The sequence below is a fragment of the Corythoichthys intestinalis genome, chromosome 9, assembly GCF_030265065.1.
Source record: "Corythoichthys intestinalis isolate RoL2023-P3 chromosome 9, ASM3026506v1, whole genome shotgun sequence".
NCBI lineage: Eukaryota > Metazoa > Chordata > Actinopteri > Syngnathiformes > Syngnathidae > Corythoichthys > Corythoichthys intestinalis.
This window is the reverse complement of record NC_080403.1, coordinates 43,219,066-43,240,233: the sequence shown is the minus strand read 5'-3', so window position 1 is coordinate 43,240,233 and position 21,168 is coordinate 43,219,066. Positions and strand designations below refer to the sequence as shown.

General features: G+C 38.2%; 1 protein-coding gene across 1 annotated transcript; it reads right to left on the bottom strand.

Moving 5' to 3' along the window:
- Positions 1 to 4,112: 4,112 nt before the first annotated feature.
- On the bottom strand, positions 4,113 to 18,535 carry endou (endonuclease, polyU-specific). The gene is made up of 9 exons (XM_057844970.1): positions 18,390 to 18,535; positions 18,191 to 18,313; positions 10,758 to 10,880; positions 7,333 to 7,504; positions 7,044 to 7,249; positions 6,858 to 6,971; positions 4,704 to 4,810; positions 4,480 to 4,622; positions 4,113 to 4,403 (listed from the first exon to the last, which is right to left on the bottom strand). Exons 1-9 carry the CDS (start codon positions 18,445 to 18,447, stop codon positions 4,283 to 4,285), a joined length of 1,167 nt encoding a protein of 388 aa, XP_057700953.1. The 5' UTR covers positions 18,448 to 18,535; the 3' UTR covers positions 4,113 to 4,282.
- Between the last annotated feature and the right edge of the window lie 2,633 nt (positions 18,536 to 21,168).

Genomic DNA, 21,168 nt, shown 5'->3' with positions numbered 1-21,168 from the left:
TGGATGTGCCAGAATTTTCTCCAGTTAAATGTGGAGAAGACAGAGGTGATCATTTATGGGCCAAAAAAGGAAAGGTCAAAGATAAGCAGGCAACTTAGCTCAATGTCACTTACAGCTACAAATCAAGTCAGAAACCTTGGCGTAATTATTGACTCAGACCTAAAATTTGATAGCCATCTGAAGTCCGTCACTAAATCCGCTTATTACCACCTAAAAAATATAACCAGAATTAAGGGGCTTCTGACTCAACAAGACATGGAAAAACTTATGCATGCATTCATTTTCAGCAGATTGGACTATTGCAACGGTATATTTACAGGTCTTGATAAAAAATCAGTCAGGAAGCTGCAGCTAGTACAGAATGCTGCAGCCAGAGTCCTCACAAATACAAGGAAGCTGGACCACCGGTTTTGAAATCGCTACACTGGCTTCCAGTGAGTCAAAGGATAGACTATACTACTGCTTGTCTACAAAACACTTAATGGCGTTGGACCAAAATACATGCTTGATTTGTTAGATTCCTATGAGACATCTAGACCCCTAAGGTCGTCTGGAACCGGTCTTCTGCATGTTCCAAGAACGAGAACCAAGCAGGGTGAGGCAGCATTTAGTTATTATGCTGCTCACCTCTGGAACACGTTACCTGAACGTCTGAAGTATGCTCAAACTGTTAGCTCTTTTAAATCAGGGCTAAAAACGCTTTTGTTTAGCACTGCATATCCATAACTGTCTATATATTTCAATCTACTTGCTTTCTATTCCCCTTGTGCTTATCTCCATTGCCGATTTCAATTATTATTAGTAGTAGATTTGGTTTTATCTTTATTTATTTATTTTTATTCTATTTGTTATTAAATGCGATTTTTATGTATAATTTTATTTCCGACTTTGATTGTCTTAAATGTGATTTTTATGATCTTCATGTGATGTAAAGCACTTTGAATTGCCTTGTGTTGAATTGTGCTATATAAATAAATTTGCCTTGCCTTGCCTTGCCTTGCCTATAACTACCCCGCCCTCCAGTAGTTCGAGGAACTATCCTTCCGGAGGCAGTCGTGTTCGCACATGGGTACTACGCCCAATGTGAAGTTTAATTCTGCGCCAGTAACGCGCCAGTGACCCATTATTTACTCGTCACACCCAGCAGAGGCGCATTTTTGAAGGGAATAGTTTCCAACGGCAAGCAAATCCAAGAGACTGGAAGCGTATGCAGATTTTGTTAGAAGACGACAGATCCAAACGCGAGCAATGTTTCTTCGTTTCATGAAGGATAAAAGGCAATCGGACAGTAAAAGACAATGGAGGCAACAGGTAAGTGTATATTTAACGTGTTTTTGAGTTTCTTCATCTTCTCCCTACATTGTTTTGTGCCACGATAAATCCCACAATAGCAAGGAGGGCTTTTACGTCCTCGTAGCTCCATAGAGAATTTCCTGGCTCCATTTTTACGATTTAACAACAGTACAGTATTAACAGCAACAACTGTATAACCGCAGGGTAGTGTTTTTTTTTTTTTTTTAAATACGGCGGTTCCACGAGATGCCGCGAGTATGGAAGGGGCGTAGCTGCTGATTTCAGCGAATCACCAAAGAGCTACCTAATATAGTTCCTGCGGCCCCACGGAAAGTATTCACTTCAGAGTAAGGGCTAAAATGATTCTCGCAGTTCGAGTTCCTTGTCCCTAGTTCCTATATATCCGAACACGCAAAATTACGTCATCCACCCCCAAAAGGTTCGAGGAACTGCGGATAGTTCCTACAGTGCAAAAGCGCCTATGAATGAGAACTAGGTTTGGGCATCGAGTATCGATGGGAGTACACCCCATAGAAACTACGTACAGTGGGGGCAAATAAGCATTCAGTCAACCACTAATTGTGCAAGTTCTCCCACTTGAAAATATTAGAGAGGCCTGTAATTGTCAACATGGGTAAACCTCAACTATGACAGACAGAATGTGGGGGAAAAAAAAAAAAAAAAAAAACGAAAACCACATTGTTTGATTTTTAAAGAATTTATTTGCAAATGGTGGACAATAAGTATTTGGTCAATACCATAAGTTCATCTCACTACTTTGTTATGTACCCTTTGTTGGCAATAACGGAGGTCAAATGTTTTCTGTAACTCTTCACAAGCCTTTCATACACTGTTGCTGGTATTTTGGCCCATTTCTTCATGCAGATCGCCTCTAGAGCAGTGACGTTTTGGGGCTGTCGTATGGCAACACGGACTTTCAACTCCCTCCACAGATTTTCTATGGGGTTGAGATCTGGAGACTGGCTAGGCCACTCCAGGACCTTGAAATGCTAATGTTGCTTAGAGTGCTGCTGCCTTTTACTGGGTAAATAAGGCGCAGCATTTAGTGTGTAAGCTACTTCATATTCTGGTAGCAGTACTGCTGACCAATTTATTAATTCTGTGTGTGGGCCAGACGTTATTGATTTTATGACAGAGGCTGGGGGCCGGATGAAATTTGATCACGGGCCGCATTTGGCCCCCGGGCCGGACTTCGGACATGTCTGCGTTACACAGATCAGTTGTCCTGGTCCCTTTGCAGTAAAACGGCCCCAAAGCATGATGTTTCCACCCCCATGCTTCACAGTGGGTATAGTGCAATTCAGTATTCTTTTTCCTCCAAACACGAGAACCTGTGTTTCTACCAAAAAGTTCTATTTTGGTTTCATCTGACCATAACACATTCTCCCAGTCCTCTTCTGGATCATCCAAATGTTCTCTAGCAAACCGCAGACGGGCCTGGACGTGTGCTTTCTTCAGCAGGGACATGTCTGGCAGTGCAGGATTTGAGTCCCTGGCGGCGTATTGTGTTACTGATAGTAGCCTTTGTTACCGTGGTCCCAGCTCTCTTTAGGTCATTCACTAGGTCCCCCCGTGTGGTTGTGGGATTTTTGCTCACCGTTCTTGTTATCATTTTGACGCCACAGGGTGAGGAGGGAGTTTAAAGTCTGTGTTGCCCAACGACAGCCCCAAAACATCACTGCTCTAGAGGAGATCTGCATGGAGGAATGGGCCAAAATACCAGCAACAGTGTGTGAAAAGCTTGTGAAGAGTTACAGAAAACGTTTGGCCTCCGTTATTGCCAACAAAGGGTACATAACAAAGTATTGAGATGAACTTTTGGTATTGATCAAATACTTATTTTCCACCATGATTAGAAAATAAATTCTTTAAAAATCAAACAATGTGATTTTCTGTTTTTTTTTCCACATTCTCTCATGTTTGAGGTTTACCCATGTTGACAATTACAGGCCTCTTTAATATTTTTAAGTGGGAGAACTTGCACAATTAGTGGTTCACTAAATACTTATTTACCCCACTGTATATCCCTAAATGTCCAAATTGAGTACTGCTTGTCATTTTCCCTCCAAAATGTCACGTGACTCGTTACCGGAGTGCTGTCAGCATTGCTGCAGAGATTGAAGAGGTGTTGGGTCAGCCTGTTGGTGCTCAGACCATACGCCGCACTCTACATCAAATTGGTGTGCATGGCTGTCACCCCAGGAGGAAGCCTCTTCTGAAGACGGTACACAAGAAAGCCCACACGTCTCATCAGACCATAGGACATGGTTCCAGTAATCCATGTGCTTTCTTGACATGTTTTCAGCAAACTGTTTGCGGGCTTTCTTGTGTACCGTGTTGGTTTTACACTTGTATTGCATCTTTCCACCTTTTTAAAGCTCTCAAAGCGCTTCACACTAACACACTAACTTGGGGTTTTGCATCTTGCTCAAGGATATTTAGACTAGGTCATTAGGGCTTTTTTTTCTGTAAGAAAAAAAAAATCACAGAGGTATTTATTTAACCTTTTATTCAACTTTATAAGAGTTTTCTGAGTGTTTCTGAGTCCAGGAAATTCAGGCACTTCTGGAGCTATTATTTTCTATATGTGTGATTCAATAAACATGCTTTAGGCATTTTAATGATGTTCAGTGTTTGCGCATATTTTTACACTTTTACTGCAAATCAGTATCGGCTCCAAAAAACTGTTATCGGCCCCTCTGAATACTAATAATCAGTATCGGTCCTGAAAAATATCGGTCGATCTATATTTAAGATACTTTTATCATTATACTGTAGTTTCTATTGGGATACAGGAGTGCGAGCCAACTCTGGAATTACTTTATTAAAGCACATTCACGTCAAACTTTAACGTTAAACTTTCATAGACAATGTTTCCCCAATAGTCAGTGTTTGACGTACAGCGTACAAGACATTTTTAAACGTGGGAGTGTCATAATAGACTACTGTAGACTCCTGTATGGCTTATTCAGGTTCTGGGTGTTGCAGGATAGCCAGTGCCAATATATTTCTTGCCATCCCCGTAGTAAGAGTTATCCCACGTGTATGTTTGGATGATCAGCTCCTTTCCACCAAGACTCAACCGACATCTGTTGGGGGGAAAAAATAGACAATTTGTGGCGAAAGTCCAGCAATGATGGGGGGACCATGCAGGGTGACACTCACTGTTTTCCAGGCCTGGTGATGTAACACAGGCTGTAAATGGCAAAGTCAAACTCAGGGCTGCAGCCAATGACTGCAGAGCCCACCTGCTTGAAGTAGCCATCCCACTTGAACTGCATTCCTAGAACGTCCGGGTAGGTTGTCCACTACGAATGCAAGGACGGGACAGACAGTAAAGGAAGAGCTTCATGTGGGACGTAGCTTTAGGAAGTAAAGTTTTTGTTTACAGGTCCGTTGAAGCTGTGGCTGTAATAATTCAGAAGTCCTCTTTTCTCCAGAAGATAAAACTGGATCCAATTGTGGAAGCCTGACACCTTGCCACCCTTGATCTCACCTGGAACAGAAGAACATTTCCATTCTTAATATTTGTACATGTGCTTGGGATTTGTGAGGATGCTCGAATTTTAGTTATGCGTCAAAGTGTGTTACAATGCCTGTATTTTTTACTTGCATGCTCGTCTGAAGATAAGCTCCCAGTTTTTAATTATATAACTTGTCTCTCTATTTTGGAGCCAAATTTTGTTTTTCTTAATGGGCCTTCCTTTGACATATCAAAAGCTGTGTTTATTTGTACGCAGGAGTCTAAATCCGGCACATGACATAATTTATTAAAAGCAAAACAATCATCCATTTCATGTTTTTGCCTACCTGTAATTTTCGTACTATAAGCCACACTGGACTATAAGATCACTGTATTATGGGAAATATACACCAAAAGCTGTTAATCGGTAACACTTTACTTGACAGCGGGATCATTCGACTGTAATGAGACCAAATGAACCACCATGAAGCTTTGAACCAATTGGCTGCAAGGCTTCATTTGGCCATCACTGCTCCCTTGGGGGAGACAGTCACCCTCTGCTGCCACCTACTTTCAACACTGTTGTCATCCAACATACTTCCTAGAATGCATTGCAGCGCTACAGATGTAAATAACAATCAAAATTCATGTTCTGTGCTAAATGTTTCTTTAATTACTGTTCAAGTTGTTTCATTAATTGCTAGTTATGATATTTGGTAACACTTTATTTGACAGTGGTGCCATTAGACAATCATAATTTTGACATGACGCTGTCATGAACATTAACGAATGCTTATAACAGATGCCATTTAGTGTTATCCAGCAAATTATCTAACATTTGAATGGATGTAAAAGATCCCAGCTGGACATAAATGGAGTTAGTGACATAGTTTGCCAGATGACACTTAATAACATAAGCATTCAGTGATGCCCATGATAGTGTCATGTCATAATTATGACGGTCTTATGACAGTCTTATGACGCCGCTGTCAAATAAAGTGCTCCTATTCACCCAAATAAATCAACAAATGAGCCGCACTAGACTATAAGATGCAGGATTCAAAATGAAGGAAATAGGTAGTGTCCAATTGTCCGAAAATTACGGTAAATCTATGCTTAAATGAAGACCATCTTTACTTTTAATAGTGTTGAGCTCTTACAAGCATATTTGTTACCAAATCCCTTTTTTAAACAAATAATTCTACCAGACTTCGGATTTTCATTGGTTGTGTATATTACTGTATATGTAAATGTGTCTAGACAATTATGTATTTATTAGAGCTGAAAAGATTACTCAAATAATTCAAGTAACTCGATTTAAAAATTTGATCGAGGCATTTTGTCCTTCTCGAGAAATCGTTAAATTTTGCCATCCCTAAGCATGATGTTTTGCCCGGACTACTTTTAATGCGGCACAACACGCTGACATCACATGCGTAGAGGAAGGAGGGAGAGACGGCGTATATATTTGATTTCAACAACGCATGAATATAGAGGTAACAACGAAGAAGCCGACGAAAGTGAAGAGAAAGGCACCATGAAAAAGCAGAAAATGTCAAAAGTTTGGGAGAATTTAAAGAATTTAAAAGCCTCAGGAATCTTTCGCAGGGGTTTTGAATTAATTCGTTGATTCAGATGATTAGGTAAGTAGGTTCTTTCGATAACCTTTTCACGATATGCAAATTTTTTGAGATAGGGATTTTTGGTTTTTCTTTATTTTATTTTATTTTTTTGCCAAAATTATCAATATTAAAATGATAAAAGGCTTGAACTACTTCAGTTGTGTGCAATGAATTTAAAATATATGAAAGTCTAATGTTTATCAGTACATTACAGAAAATAATGAACTTTATCACAATATGATAATTTTTTTTGAGGAGGACTAGTCGATTTCGCTATGGTCTCGCGGATTTTTTCAATTGTTTTTTTTATTTTATTTTTTTTCATTAGGACATGAATAACTGACACTATCTTTGTGATTGACCTGTTGATGTATTGATTAGCAAAATGTTCCTCCTCTTTCAATTTTTGTGTATGCTGTATTTAGTGTAAATGTCCTAAAAATATGACTGTTTCCAACCTGCAAAAATGTGCTCAAAACCACTGGAATCCATCTTCCTGTTGTTCCGAGAGTACAATCCGAACCACATCATTTTCAGGTCGTATATGAATTCCTGTTCTGATGCGTAGATGCCTTCATGAGCAGAATAGCAATAATTTGAGTAAACGATCAAGTGTGTGTATGAGTGCGTGTGCAATGGACTACCCTTGGTGTACAAGAAGCCAAAGAGTTCTCGGCCCAGCTCGGTGTTGGACATGGTCTCCCTGAGGAAGATGTCCTGCTCAGCCTTCTCCTGAGCATTGACGTCTTCTGTTTGTCCTGTCATCCTGTTGTAGTTGTCCAACAAAGCCACAAGAGCTGCATAGGTGGGCCTGGAGAACAGAGCCTCTTCGTCCAAAAAGCGGAAAAGACTGCAAGTAACAACAACAACAAAAAAATAATAAATCACCTAACTCCAAGGAAGGTGTTTAAAAGCACTATAAAAGGATCTCACGGGCGAGAGGAAAGATCTTTCTGGGAGCCGCTCTGAGAACCTGAGATCAGAACCTGGGGGTCCAACACCAACTCAGAGGCTTTTGCCCGGTTAGAGTCCAGAGCGTAAAGTGCTTCTGAGACGGACTTGATCTCAGCGTCTGTGATCACGGAACCACCACCAGTTTCACCACCTGTGAATGTGTGTATACATTAAAATTAATATTACGCGACGTGGATGACCCTGGGATTCAATACTGATGAGATGCAGACACCGAGTCACTCAAAATCTGGAATAACACTGACATCTACTGGTTGAATAGATTAATTGCTCATGATACATGGAAACGCAAGTCAAGGCCCAGAAAGTGAATGATCATCTTTCAGCCTATGAGTTAACTTATGATCAGAGGTGGGTAGAGTAGCCAAAAATTTTACTCAAGTAAGAGTAGCGTTACTTCAAAATAATAATACCCAAGTAAAAGCAGTCATCCAAAAAATGTACTCAAGTACAAGTAAATAAGCATGTGGTGAAAAGAATACTCAAGGTAATGAGTAACATTTTGAGTAACTGCTTCTTTTTTTGTTGGAGTTTTTAAAAAACATTTTTAACAATGGTATTTTTTTCTGAGCACAAAGTTATCTATATGCACTATTGTTATAATGATACTATACAATAATACATTACATAACCATATTTAAGCCGAAGAAATACAACAACATCAACAAAAAATCATTGAATTCTGACGAGAGAGAAAAAAGAAAAAAAAAAGAATCATTATTCATCCAAAGAGCATGACTGCCCTCTTGTGGAGAAAATAGTTAAGCGTTACTTCATAATTAACTATTTTGAAATTAAAAGGATCATATCTCTGGTTTTCCGTGGTCAGTCAGTGCCGAATAAAGATTGGGAGAGAGGTTAAAATCCGCGCTTTCGAGTCATGTTGAGGGCAGCGCTCTATATAAAAGACTTGATTTTTTACCGTGCTTTAAAGACACCACGTGATTGAACAGGTTGGCGTGAAGATAGAACGGCAAGCTTGCGTCTGATTGGGTTAATGAAGTCATGTGATTATTGTTGCGACGTCTCATTGGTGAAATCAGCAGAGCAACCCGGGTAATACACCAGGCACGTCTCTATTCTTAGCATCGGAAAAAAAAAAAAAAAATCAAATATGTAGAATAAAGCGGACCTTTTTTCCCGCATTTACAACGCCGTTACCGTTACTGATGATCAAAAGTCCAGAATCAGAATATTACAGCATGTACTTCTTATGACTCCAGGCTGTTTTTCCCTTCTCATTCAATTAGAAAATGCTTTCCAAAGCTTGCTAACGTTTCTGTGTTTGCTACACCTGAATGCTAGCCTCGTTCCCATCCCCCACTGTCAGCCAGCAAGAATGCTGCTTCCATCTTGAGGATGGCAGACGCTTTGAGGGTGACGGGAGGAGTAAGGGGACGAGGCTACCTAAGTGCACCACCTGCATAGGTGCGATGGAAGTGATTGTGATTGGATGAGGGTTAGAGTCATGTGTCATGGTAAGCCAATCAGAGCCGGTGTTTTCACACACAAGCCGGAACAGCGCGTGCGGCAAACACACACATGCAAAACAGATGCAGAGGGATATGATGGCAGAGCATTCAGAGGAAAATGTGTCCTTTACGAGGTGGCGATATAAACACTATTTCAAGTCAAAATACTTGAAATACAGTAGGCTATGGCTACTTGACCAGTTGTCTCGGGTTGTGAGAGTTAGATTGAATTGATTAAACTCACTTTATATTGTTTACTGCTGATCGTTATTTTATTATATTGTTTACTGTTTATTTTTGTTGCACTTCAAGTGTAGGATAAATCTGTTGCTGGTGAGGTGAAATAAATATTACAAGGTTCTATAACACAACTACCTGTCTGTTCTTCTCTATTCAACTGACTCGAATACCGCTCAGAAAATATCAAATTCTTTGACCTACAAAAACGTATTTTTAAAGTAACGGAAATAATTACTTTCCCTGGTAACTAGTTACTTTTACTATAGAGTAATTAAGTTACTAACTCAGTTACTTTTTGGAAGAAGTAGTGAGTAACTATAACTAATTACTTTTTCAAAGTAACATGCCCAACACTGGGTAAGAATAGCGTTTTCTTTTCTTCACAAATGTACTCAAGTAAAAAGTATAGCTTAGTAAAACTTCTCTTAGAAGTACATTTTTCTCAAAATGTTACTCAAGAAAATGTAACGGAGTACATGTACCGCGTTACTACCCATCTCTGCTTATGATTGAGAGTGTATACTTCCATGCAACATTTTTGTTTATCGGTGGGCAAAGACAATTTTCAAATAGGAACAGACTCTTATTTAGTTGCGCTTGTCCCCTCCATAGAGTTCAATAAATTATGTTAAAACTAGGGCTGTCAAACTATTAAAATTTTTAATCGAGTTAATCACAGCTTACAAATTAATTAATGGTAATTAATCGCAATTCAAACCATTTCTAAAATATGCCATATTTTTCCTGTAAATTATTGTTGGAATGGAAAGATAAGACACAAGACGGATATATACATTCAACACACTGTACATAAGTACTGTATTTGTTTATTATAACATATCAACAAGATGGCATTAACATTATTAACAGTCTGTTAAAGCGATCCATGGATAGAAAGACTTGTAGTTCTTAAAAGATAATTTTCAGTACAAGTTATAGAAATTTTATATTAAAACCCCTCTTAATGTTTTCGTTTTAATAAAATTTGTAAAATTTTCAATCAAAAAATAAACTAATAGCTCGCCATTGTTGATGTCAATAATTACACAATGCTCATGGTGCTGAAACCCAAAAAATCCGTCACACCCAAGCGCCAGCAGTGGGTGACAAAACACCAAAAAAACACAAGTAACAGGTGGACATGACACTGTGCTGTCATTTTAATCTGTTTGAGCGGGGCATGTGCGTTAAATGTGTCAAATATTTTAACGTGATTAATTTTAAAAATTAATTACTGCCCGTTAACGCGATAATTTTGACAGCCCTAATTAAAACACATAGCCCCAATTTAGATATTTTTGCCAAGGTTTATTGAGTAATTTTGAACACCTTAAGCCCTATGTTTGGGAAATGGAGAGCACATTTATCTACATTGTTACAATGCCAAAAGCGCTTTACATTAGCATACATTTAACCTTTCATGCACACATTCACACACCAATGGTGCTGCTGCTATGTAAGGTGTTGCCAACCCATTGGGGGCAAATTAGGGTTCAGTGCCTTGCCCAAGGACACTTCGACAACTGCTGACCTTTCGGTCTCAGGACAACTCGAGCTACAAACTGCGCCATGGCCGCCCCTGATGTTATGTTTTACGTTCCAACATGTGAAAGTAAGCAGGTGTTCACCACGAGACAACAGAGCAACACGTGAGTGATTTTCCCTCTCTCTCACCATTGCATACATCTGCATAGTCGCCACAGCAGTTGCTGTACTGCGTACACTTGGAATTGCAGTGGCACTTGTTTTGAGAATTGTATTTCTCATTGCATCGACCTTTACATGATGTGGGTCCATCTGAAAAAAGAAAGAAACAATTGTTTGTTATTACAATTTGATTAAAGTGTATTGTGACAGTTATAAGATTTAACAAAGGAATTTAGCTTCCCTTTAGTAAGCAGAACAGATCAGGGTCATTTAAAAAAAATATCTTTATTTATAGAACACTCACGCATGTGTGAATGGCGCAAAAACTTGTGGATCCATCTTTCGAGGGGCACCGTGACTGTACATAGTTGGGGAAATTATGACCTGTGTGAATGTTAGGGCCGAACGATATTGGGAAAAAATTGACATTGCGATTTTTTGGGGGTTTGCGATATATTGCAATATTAAAACTAGAATTTTCATCAGACATGAAGAGCTTTGTTTGGAAAGACTTTGGTTAACTCACTATGACCACATTTTATTCATTAGAGATGTCCCGATCCTATCACATGATCGGAAATTGGGCCGATCGCGCCATTTTTTAGAGGACCGGCAGTGGGTAAAAAGAATCTGATTTTTAATCAAATATATGGCGGAAAACAGACAAGACTGAAAAAGCAGTTTCTGCTCTTGCACTCGTCTTTAAAAGAAACCGCTGTATTTTAAGCCAAAACAACTGTTGTGTTTGATAGAACAATACGTCTATATGCTGCCATAGCAGATTCATGGCACATTAAGCCCCCAAACTATTTTTAATTTGTCAGATTTACCCTGGAAAACCCCGTTTACAGACGTCGCACAACCGCTTTTGTTTCAACCCAGCCATAAAACGAAGGTAATAAATTATATTTATTATTCAAAATGTCTGTCATTTTTAGCTTAGAATCATTAATTGATGTCTCATATTTCGTTTAAAAAAAACGACTTTAAAAAATTCTTCACTCACATATTTTAAACTTTTAAACAAATTATGTCACAATGAAAAAAATGGCGCCTGTAAAAAAAAAAAGTCACGGATATCTACCTCATAACTGTTGCTTAAATTTATTTATTTATTTTTGTCAATGTCGCATATTCTCCAATATGTTAGATGATAAATAATCGCTCCAAAAAAAGAAAAATTGAAAAAAAAAACCTTTAAAAGGGTAAATATACGAAAAAGCAAATCTCGACCACTCCTTGATGTCGGCGATTTCTGCATCGCGACCCTTGTTATATTACCATGTTTCACCCATAAAATCCCCCAAAAATCCAGCTGTGGCCATTCACAGGTGTGTCTTGACATTCAGTGATACATGCTACATGGAGTTTTTGGATCAAAACAAGGTAAGTACGTATTAATATCTCGTTAAAGTCATGGCGTCTGTAATTCTGCTGTTGCTTGCTCTCACCTCCAGATAGGGTTTTGCTGTTTATTTTTTTTAAAATGCCCTCCTGTTCAAAAATTTTCTTCCCCCAGAAAATTAAGATTTTAAGCTTTCCAATGATGTATCACACATGCATATCGGAAAATTTAGAAATTTGGCCAAATTTGGGGTCTCAGAGCGGAACTTTAAGTCACCTGAGTGTTTTCCGCCATATACTGTATATATTTATGTTTTTCTTCTTCATGCCTGTACAACTTCTCACAATCGCTCCTGAAAAGCAGTGCGACCAAACTGTTTTTCTTGGTCACCTGGATAAACGGCGTTTGTTAAGGCTAAAGATGATTGACAGGTTTGTAGCATTGATCTGGCCTGAGATGCCTTGGTAGTTCTACGATCAAACGCACAAATGCGATAATCATCGTTAAGCTTGGTACACAGTCTGAAGCAGGGGTCGCGTTAACCGAATATTTTCCGTCGTTGACCGATTTTTTTAAACGGTGACGGAAAAAACTGAAATCCATCCGTCATTTTGACCGGTTGCAATTCACACCCCAGACCATAGGGTAGCGAGTGAGTTTATTAATTAGCTATTGTCTCTCTTGATGCATGACGTCGTTGGCCTTACTCTGAAAAATGTCAAGGCAACGGAGTGTCCGAAGTTTCTTCAAAAAGCCCCAAAACGACGATGGTGTTGATAAAAGAGGTGAAAAAACAGGGACTGCACAAGCGGGCACGCAATTCAAGTCCATGCGCACCAGGAGGAAAGTGTGAGACTACGTTCAGGCCACAGCAGGTGAACTGTTAATTTCATTGTTCCATATGCTACATATGGTAGGCTACCTAACTACTGGGGCCACAGTTAGCTGTTTTTGTCACTGCGGAGAAAAAGTTACATATTCATCTGCTTGATGTGTGATGGCACGGTGTGGATTCTCTGTTAAGCTTGTTCGGACAGAATATTAATTTAAAATGAATGAAAACTAAATACTATTGAATATGTTGAAGCGGTATGCAATGTTAAGAGTTTTGTTAGCTGTAGGCGCACTATCCTAGACCCCTCACTATCCACTCGCGGGGGCCTGCGCTTGTCAATGACGTTCCTTATTCTCGCTATATGATTATACAACTTTAACATTTGTTAATAATACGCTCTGTGTGTAGTATCATCCATCGCTTTTCCTTTTTAAATGGGCACTTATAAGCGAACGCAAGAAGTAACAACGGGAACATTTTTAAACGGGCATTTCACGGGAGAGCATTTCGACTCTTCGGCCAATCATATAGCGAGAGCGAGTGGATAGTGAGGGGACCGCGCGCGGCTCCTAAGTGTCTCTGTCACGTGACTGTCGTAGCCGGTAACGCGCTCGGCCAAATGGACACACAAGTACGGAAGGTGAATTATGCCAAACAAAGGGTCACCACAATGTCATTATCATCATTTTAAAAATTTAATTGACGGATAAAAATAGATTATGACCGGATTTTTATGACCCTGTCAGTCAAAATGACAGACAACGAAAAAGTCTAGCGCAACCTCTGGTCTGAAGTGTACTGTGGCAACTCTTCATTGTGTAAGTGAGAAGTTGTACTCGGCAGCATGAGCGTCAAAGCAAAAAAAAAAAAAAAAATAAATAAATAAATAAATAAATAAATATCGGATCGGGACTCGGTATCGACACATTCTCAAAATCAGGTGACTAAGACTCAAACTCGGGTGTAAAAATGAGCGATTGGGACATCCCTATTATTCATATAATACCATTTAATTCAAGCTAAGGGTGTTTGTCTGTGAATGATGAAGATTGGTGTGTGTGTAAAAGGGATCCAGGAAGCCCATCCCCTGGGCTAACGTCTTCATTTCAGACGTCTAAAAGTTTTTGCGGCCCTAAGTTTAGTCTTTTCCATAGAAACCGGTCAAATTGCTCTTTCAGTGTTAAAGATTGCCGACCGCTGGTATATACCAATCAGCGCTTGGAGGGATCATTTGGTGTGAGGTGGGAAATTAGCCAGTTCCTCTACATTGGTCACAAAATTATTCATTCAAAATGGGTACTTTATCTTCATATCTAAGCCTGCAACATGCAGTCACATTCACAACAATTAAATACTCTTTTACTAAATGGCAGAAACTACGTCATCAACCTGTTTATCCACTTTTTGTGACTTTTTTTTTTTTTGAGTGGTATGACAAGAATTTTTTTCTTAAATGTAAAATATGCAAACTGGCTCATTATAAACTGGGAAATACCACACAAAGGTCTCATGCCACCACCAACCTTTTTGTTAAAAGTGCCTCCTTTTTCTTTTTAAGACAGGCTTTCTGACAAAGACCTCGTAAATTGTAAGACTACGCCCAAATTACATTGACTGACTGGCTGATTTGCAGACAATGCGGATGGGTGTTGCAAGGTCCAGTAAGGCATCTATTAGATTTTTGGAAAAATTTGTACAAAAGTAGATTGTTTTGATTTTTCAAGTTTAGAGAGCACTTAAGCTTACATAATTCCTAAAGGTCAAATAAAGGTGACTGTACTTTGTCATTTCAAAATGTTTTACCTTCAATCCAAAAGACGTTTTCAGGTGTAATTTTTAGGGCGTTAGATCTGAAGAGGGGCTCAAGACTTACTAGGACCTCTGTGGCATTTAACCCTCAATGTTAGAGGTGCAAGTAAAAAAATTAAGAGTGAACAGTATACATTTACTTTTCAAGTAAATGTTCACATTTCCATTTTCACTGTTACAGCTATTTTTTTTTTAATTAATGCATTATTATATTATTATTAGTGCTGTCAAACGATTAAAATTTTTAATCGAGTTAATCGTAGCTTAAAAATTAATTGTAATTAATCGCAATTCAAACATCTATAAAATATGCCATATTTTTCCGTAAATTATTGTTGGAATGGAAAGATAACACACAAGACGGATATATACATTCAACATACGGTACATAAGTACTGTATTTGTTTATTATAACAATAAATCAACAAGATGGCATTAACATTATTAGCATTCTGTTTAAGTGATCCATGGATAGAAAGACTTGTAGTTCTTAAAAGATAAATGTTAGTACAAGTTATAGAAATTTCATATTAAAACCCCTCTTAATGTTTTCGTTTTAATGAAATCTGTAAAATTTTCAATCAAAAAATAAACTAGTAGCCTGCCATTGTTGATGTCAATAATAATTATGGTGCTGAAACCCATAAAATCAGTCGCACCCAAGCGCCAGCAGAGGGCGGCAAAACACCAAAAAACACAAGTAACAAGTGGAAATGACACTTTGGTGTCATTTAAATCTGTTTGAGCGGGACACGGGACATGTGCATTAAATGTGTCAAATATTTTAACGTGACTAATTTAAAAAATTAATTAACGCCTGTTGACGCGATAATTTTGACAGCCCTAATTATTATTGTACATTATTGTCAACAAATGGATCCTGTCAGCAACAAATAAAAATCTATGCGTTAAAATAAACATACAAATATAAAATAATTTTGTAAATTCACAAATTGACTGGTTGCACATGCACAGACAGATGAAAAATGTATTCACACTAATCAAAATTTATCATAAAATGCCACTGTTATGGGCATCAGGAGCCTTGATTTATGGATTAAGCGCCAAATATCATGGCCAAAACTGAACCCGAAATCACTGAGACCAAAGTAAGATCCAGACTTTTCGGAATCAAGACCAAGAAAGAAACGAAATCAAAACCACTGTATTTTTCGGACTATAAGTTGCAGTTTTTGTCATAGTTTGGGTGGGGGTGCGACTTATACTCAGGAGCGACTTATGTGTGAAATTATCAACACATTATGATATCATTTCACATGTTATTTTGGTGTTTTGGAGTGACACTGATGGTTTGGTAAACTTGTTAGCATGTTCTTTATGCTATAGTTATGTGAATAACTCTTAATAGCTATGGCCACGTTCACATTCTGCCTTTGGCAATGTGTGTTCAATTGTATTATTGACTTAAATATATTGAAATGCATGCTTTTAGTTTGTGGCGCTTTCTCGCCCAAGTGGGGTCGCACTCGCACTTGTTTACGCGAAGAAGAGCGCTCACACGCCAGAAGAAGAGGGACAGCTACGCAGTGTCTCTGAGCGAGTGGGCGAGAGAGAGGGAGAGAAACACGGCTGCGAACCTACGTTCATTGTTTATGCTTGTAAAATATCTCTACAGAGGCAACGTCTGTGTGTATCATCTTTTCTGTTGTTGTTGTTGTGTGTTTTCCACCTGCGATCGGACACTTAGAGACAGTTGTGTGGTTGTTCGGACGATGTGCTAATGCTAGTGAACACAGTGCTAACAGTTTGTTTCATTGCTGTAATAGCAGCTAATTATCATTTAGTTATGCTGATGGAAACCTGTTTGGTATCGAGGACGAAATTGATTAGTATTATTTCTATTTTTAGTTCCACTCTTCAAATGATGGTGTCATAACGACGGCCAATATAAAGTTAGCAAATTATACGGACGTCCAGCATCGTCATTTGGGAGTTTAGCTCGCTGTATAGCCAGGACCGAGCCGTAGCGTCCTATTGAGGACAGTATAATCGCATTTTGTTGTTCATGTATCATGTAACATTATCATACTGTACACTTATTCAGCATGTTGTTCTCTACTGTATTTTTCCGATCGATCGGGTCCGATCACGTCATTTTCAAAGTATCGGAATTGGCAAAAACATATCGGATATGCCTTTTTTTAATATATATATATTTTTTAATTAAATCATTTTCTAATTGTATTTAACGTTACAGACATAATATGTTACACTCATCCAGAGTCTTTAGTTTAGGCTTAAGGTAGGGTTATCAAATTTATCCCGATAACTGCGGTAATTAATTTTTAAAAAAATGTATCACGTTAAAATATTTAACGCAATTAATGCATGCGCTGCACGACCCACTCACGCATTGTCGCGCTCAATCTGTAATGGCGCCGTTTTACCTATATAGAGAGGTCAAAGGCAGCATAAAATGAGTAGAGTGAATTTTGGCAGCCTTTGGAGCCTATTTTTAATTGGCTAAAGCCTTACAATCCCTCTCCCTACAATTAGAAATACCGTGGGAAGCAATGTGGGGAAGCAAGGTAGTAAATGATCTTTTTCTTAACTCCCTATGTTATTTCCCAACGCAGAGAAGATATATCAATTGGTAGCACTATGCGCAATCATGGTTGCACTTCCCATCATGCATTTGGGCATGGCTACAGTATCATTTATTGAAAGCTCAACAAATACACTAGATGGCAATATTTAGTCACAATATACAAAGTCATATTTAAACTTTAAGAAATACAAGTCTTTCTATCTGTGGATCCCTCTCACAGAAAGAATGTTAATAATGTAAATGCCATCTTGAGGATTTATTGTCATAATAAACAAATACAGTACTTATGTACTGTATGTTGAATGTATATATTCGTCCGAGTTTTATTCGTTTTTTTCTTAATGTATTGCCAAAATGTATATGATCGGGAAAAATTATCGGGAATGATTGGAATGGAATCGGGAGCAAAAAAAAAAGCAATCGGATCGAGAAATATCGGGATCGGCAGATACTCAAACTAAAACGATTGGGATCGGATCGGGAGCAAAAAAACATGATCGGAACAACCCTAATTTTTATATTAAATTGCCATTCAAGATGACATATCTGTTCTATGTGTTGGATTTTATTAAGTAAATTTCCCCCCAAAATGTGACTTATTCTCCAGTTTTTTTCTCTTCGTTGGGCATTTTATGGCTGATGCGACTTATACTCGGGTACGACTTATAGTCCGAATACGGTATATCTCTTTTGCAAGTTTGGTCTGAGACCAGACCAACATCTTTAAAATGTGGTCCTGAAACAAGACCAGTCCCAAGTGTACAACACTATAAAATATCTTATTTTTTTAGTTGTTACAAAAACAAGCTACTTCAGTTCAAATGTCTGAAAATTAGACTGAAAAACAAGCATTTTAAAATTTAAATGATAAAATGTTTTCAACAGAACCTCTTCAGTCTTACCTTTACATTGCTCTGCATAATCTATACAGCAGTCTCTGAAACGCTCACATGACGGATTACACTGACACGAATAATCACTGTCAGTTCCGAAGCCACAGCGACTCTGGCATGAGTCAAGGGAATCTAGAAGAAAACGAGACACATCATAAAGCCGTACAGATGTGCAGCAGTGTCAATAGGAATGGAAGTAACATCTTACTACTGTGTGCCTGACAGAGTAGAGTGACCCAAAGCGCAAAGACAGCACTGAGCTTCATTGTGGCTCAATGGAAACAAGGTGAACGGGCCCTTGTTGTGGTCTCCCTTTAATAGAGCACAGCCCATGGAGCATGTCGGCCAACCCACATGGTAGGATTGCCTCACGAGATGTCCAAAATGCACTTTATACAGGATTCACTCAGGTATTTGTACTGGTTTAATAATTGTTCCATTTGTTTGGCCTCAGATATATTTTCTTAATGTGCAAATAAACTTGCTATCTTTTCTCTGTGAAACACCACACCTGCTTGAGTGAGACAGCAACTCGACGTGAATGACAGTATTGAGTTCTTAATGCTAGCAGTAACTTTTCTCTTTTATTTCTCTTTCTTCCGCTCTCTTTTTTACCCCTTTTGATCAGAGGATTTTTGTCAACGTTGAGCCCATGAAGCCCTTTAACCTATTGTTACAGTAAGGGCTATAAATACTGTGATGTCAATTGACTTGGTTTGACTAATTTATGAAATTATATGGAAGATGATCACTGTTTCTCTTTCAAATTAAGCTTGCATGTCAAATAGAGACAAACTATCATAAAGACAATATTTTGAACCGTTTTTAGGTTGCTAATGTGACAGATGTTGTATTTCACATATAGGGGTGAATGAGTTTAGTCACGTTGATAAAATGACCGTAACCATTCTGGCTCTAACTCTCGAATAGACCACTTTGTCGCTACCCTGGAGTAAGAAGTGACAGCGATCAAAATAAATAAATAAATACATAAATAATAAACTAAAATTAAAAAAATTTGAAAAAAGAGGTCTATGACCGCCAGGGATGCAGGTCCGAGCAGCAGAGCAGGAGCATCAGGAATATCAAGTGGGTCGAGAAAAAAAAACCAAACAAAAAAAAACGAGAGTACAAACATCAAGTCAAACAAGAAATAGGCAATTTTCAAATTTCAGCAGCTGGGAGAGAAGGATTTTATTTTTTGTTTTAAAAATGTTGTTCCACATCATTATATAACGAACTGGTGTTTTATGATGTTATTTTGTGGTTAGCACGTCCGCCTTGTAGTTGTGAGCTTGTTGGTTCAATCCCATCGACGGCCTTACTATGTGGAATTTGCATGTTCTCCCCGTGCCAGCGTGGGGTTTTCCCAGGTACTCTGACTTCCTTCCACACCCTAGAAACGTGCATTGTTGGCTGATTGAACACTGAATGAATAATTTTTGTGTGAATAACTTTTCTGGGAGCTACGTGGTGCAAGAGTGGTTATCACAGTACTGAGTTCAAGGGTTCAATCCCGGGCTTTGGCCCCCCCCTGTGTGGAGTTTGCATGTTCTCCGTGACACTTCATGGCTTTTCTCTAGTTACGGTACTTTGGTTACGATAAACACGCATTATAGGGTAATTAAACACTCCAAAATTGGTACGACTATGAGCGCAAGTGTTTTTTTGTCTCATTGTGCACTGTGATTGGCTGGCAAAAAGTTCAGGGTCTACCCTGCCTACTCCCCATAGTTGGCTGGGATAGGCACTAGCACCCCTGCGACAGCTCGGAAGATGGATGGAAATATTTTCTGGAGCCAGTGTTCCCGAGACTGGCTGGAAGAGAACTTTGGATGTCTTGTGATTAGTCTAAGGACTCATTTTGAGAGCGCACCTCAAAGCCCAGACCTTGGCCCCTCCTTCAGACACAAGGACCGAGTGTATGCAGGTAAAACCCAGAACCATCACTGAACTGAATGAACTCATCAGGGTCTATACATAGGGTCTATACATAGGGTCTATATACACACACACACACACACACACACACATATATATTAGGGCTGTCAAACGATTAATATTTTTAATCGAGTTAATTACAGCTTATAAATTAATTAATCGTAATTAATCGCAATTAATCGCAATTCAAACCATTTATAAAATATGCCATATTTTTCTGTAAATTATTGTTGGAATGGAAAGATAAGACACAAGATGGATATATACATTCAACATACGGTACATAAGGACTGTATTTGTTTATTATAACAATAAATCAACAAGATGGCATTAACATTATTAACAATCTGTTAAAGCGATCCATGGATAGAGGGACTTGTAGTTCTTAAAAGAAAAATGTTAGTACAAGTTATAGAAATTTTATATTAAAACCCCTCTTAATGTTTTCTTTGTAATAAATTAAAAAAAAAAAAAAAAATCAATCAAAAAATAAACTAGCTGCCCGCCATTGTTTATGTCAATAATTACTTACACAATGCTCATGGGTGCTGAAGCCTATCAAATCAGTCGCACCCAAGCGCCAGCAGAGGGCGGCAAAACTCCATAAACACAACAAGTGAGCGTTTTACTGTACTGTCATTTAAATCTGTCTGAGCGGGGCATCTGCGTTAATTGCGTCAAATATTTTAACGTGATTGTTTAAAAATCATGTTTCGTGCATGAAAGGGTTAATCTATGGAGGTAGATTTGAGTCTTTATTATTCAATCCAAAAAAAGACGCTTCGATCAAAATATATATATTTTCAATTTAAAAAAAGTCTCTTCAATAAAAATATATATTGTCAATAAAAAAAGCCACTTCAATCAAAAATAAATTTGAAACTCAAAAAAATGCATTTGATAAATATTTTTCTTTGATTATTTTTTGTTTGAAATCGAGTTTTTTTTTAATATATATATATTATTGAAACATTGAAGTAATGTAATAATGTGGCCCAAATGCAAAACTACATTACGTCAATCAAAAAAATTGTTTCAATAAAAAA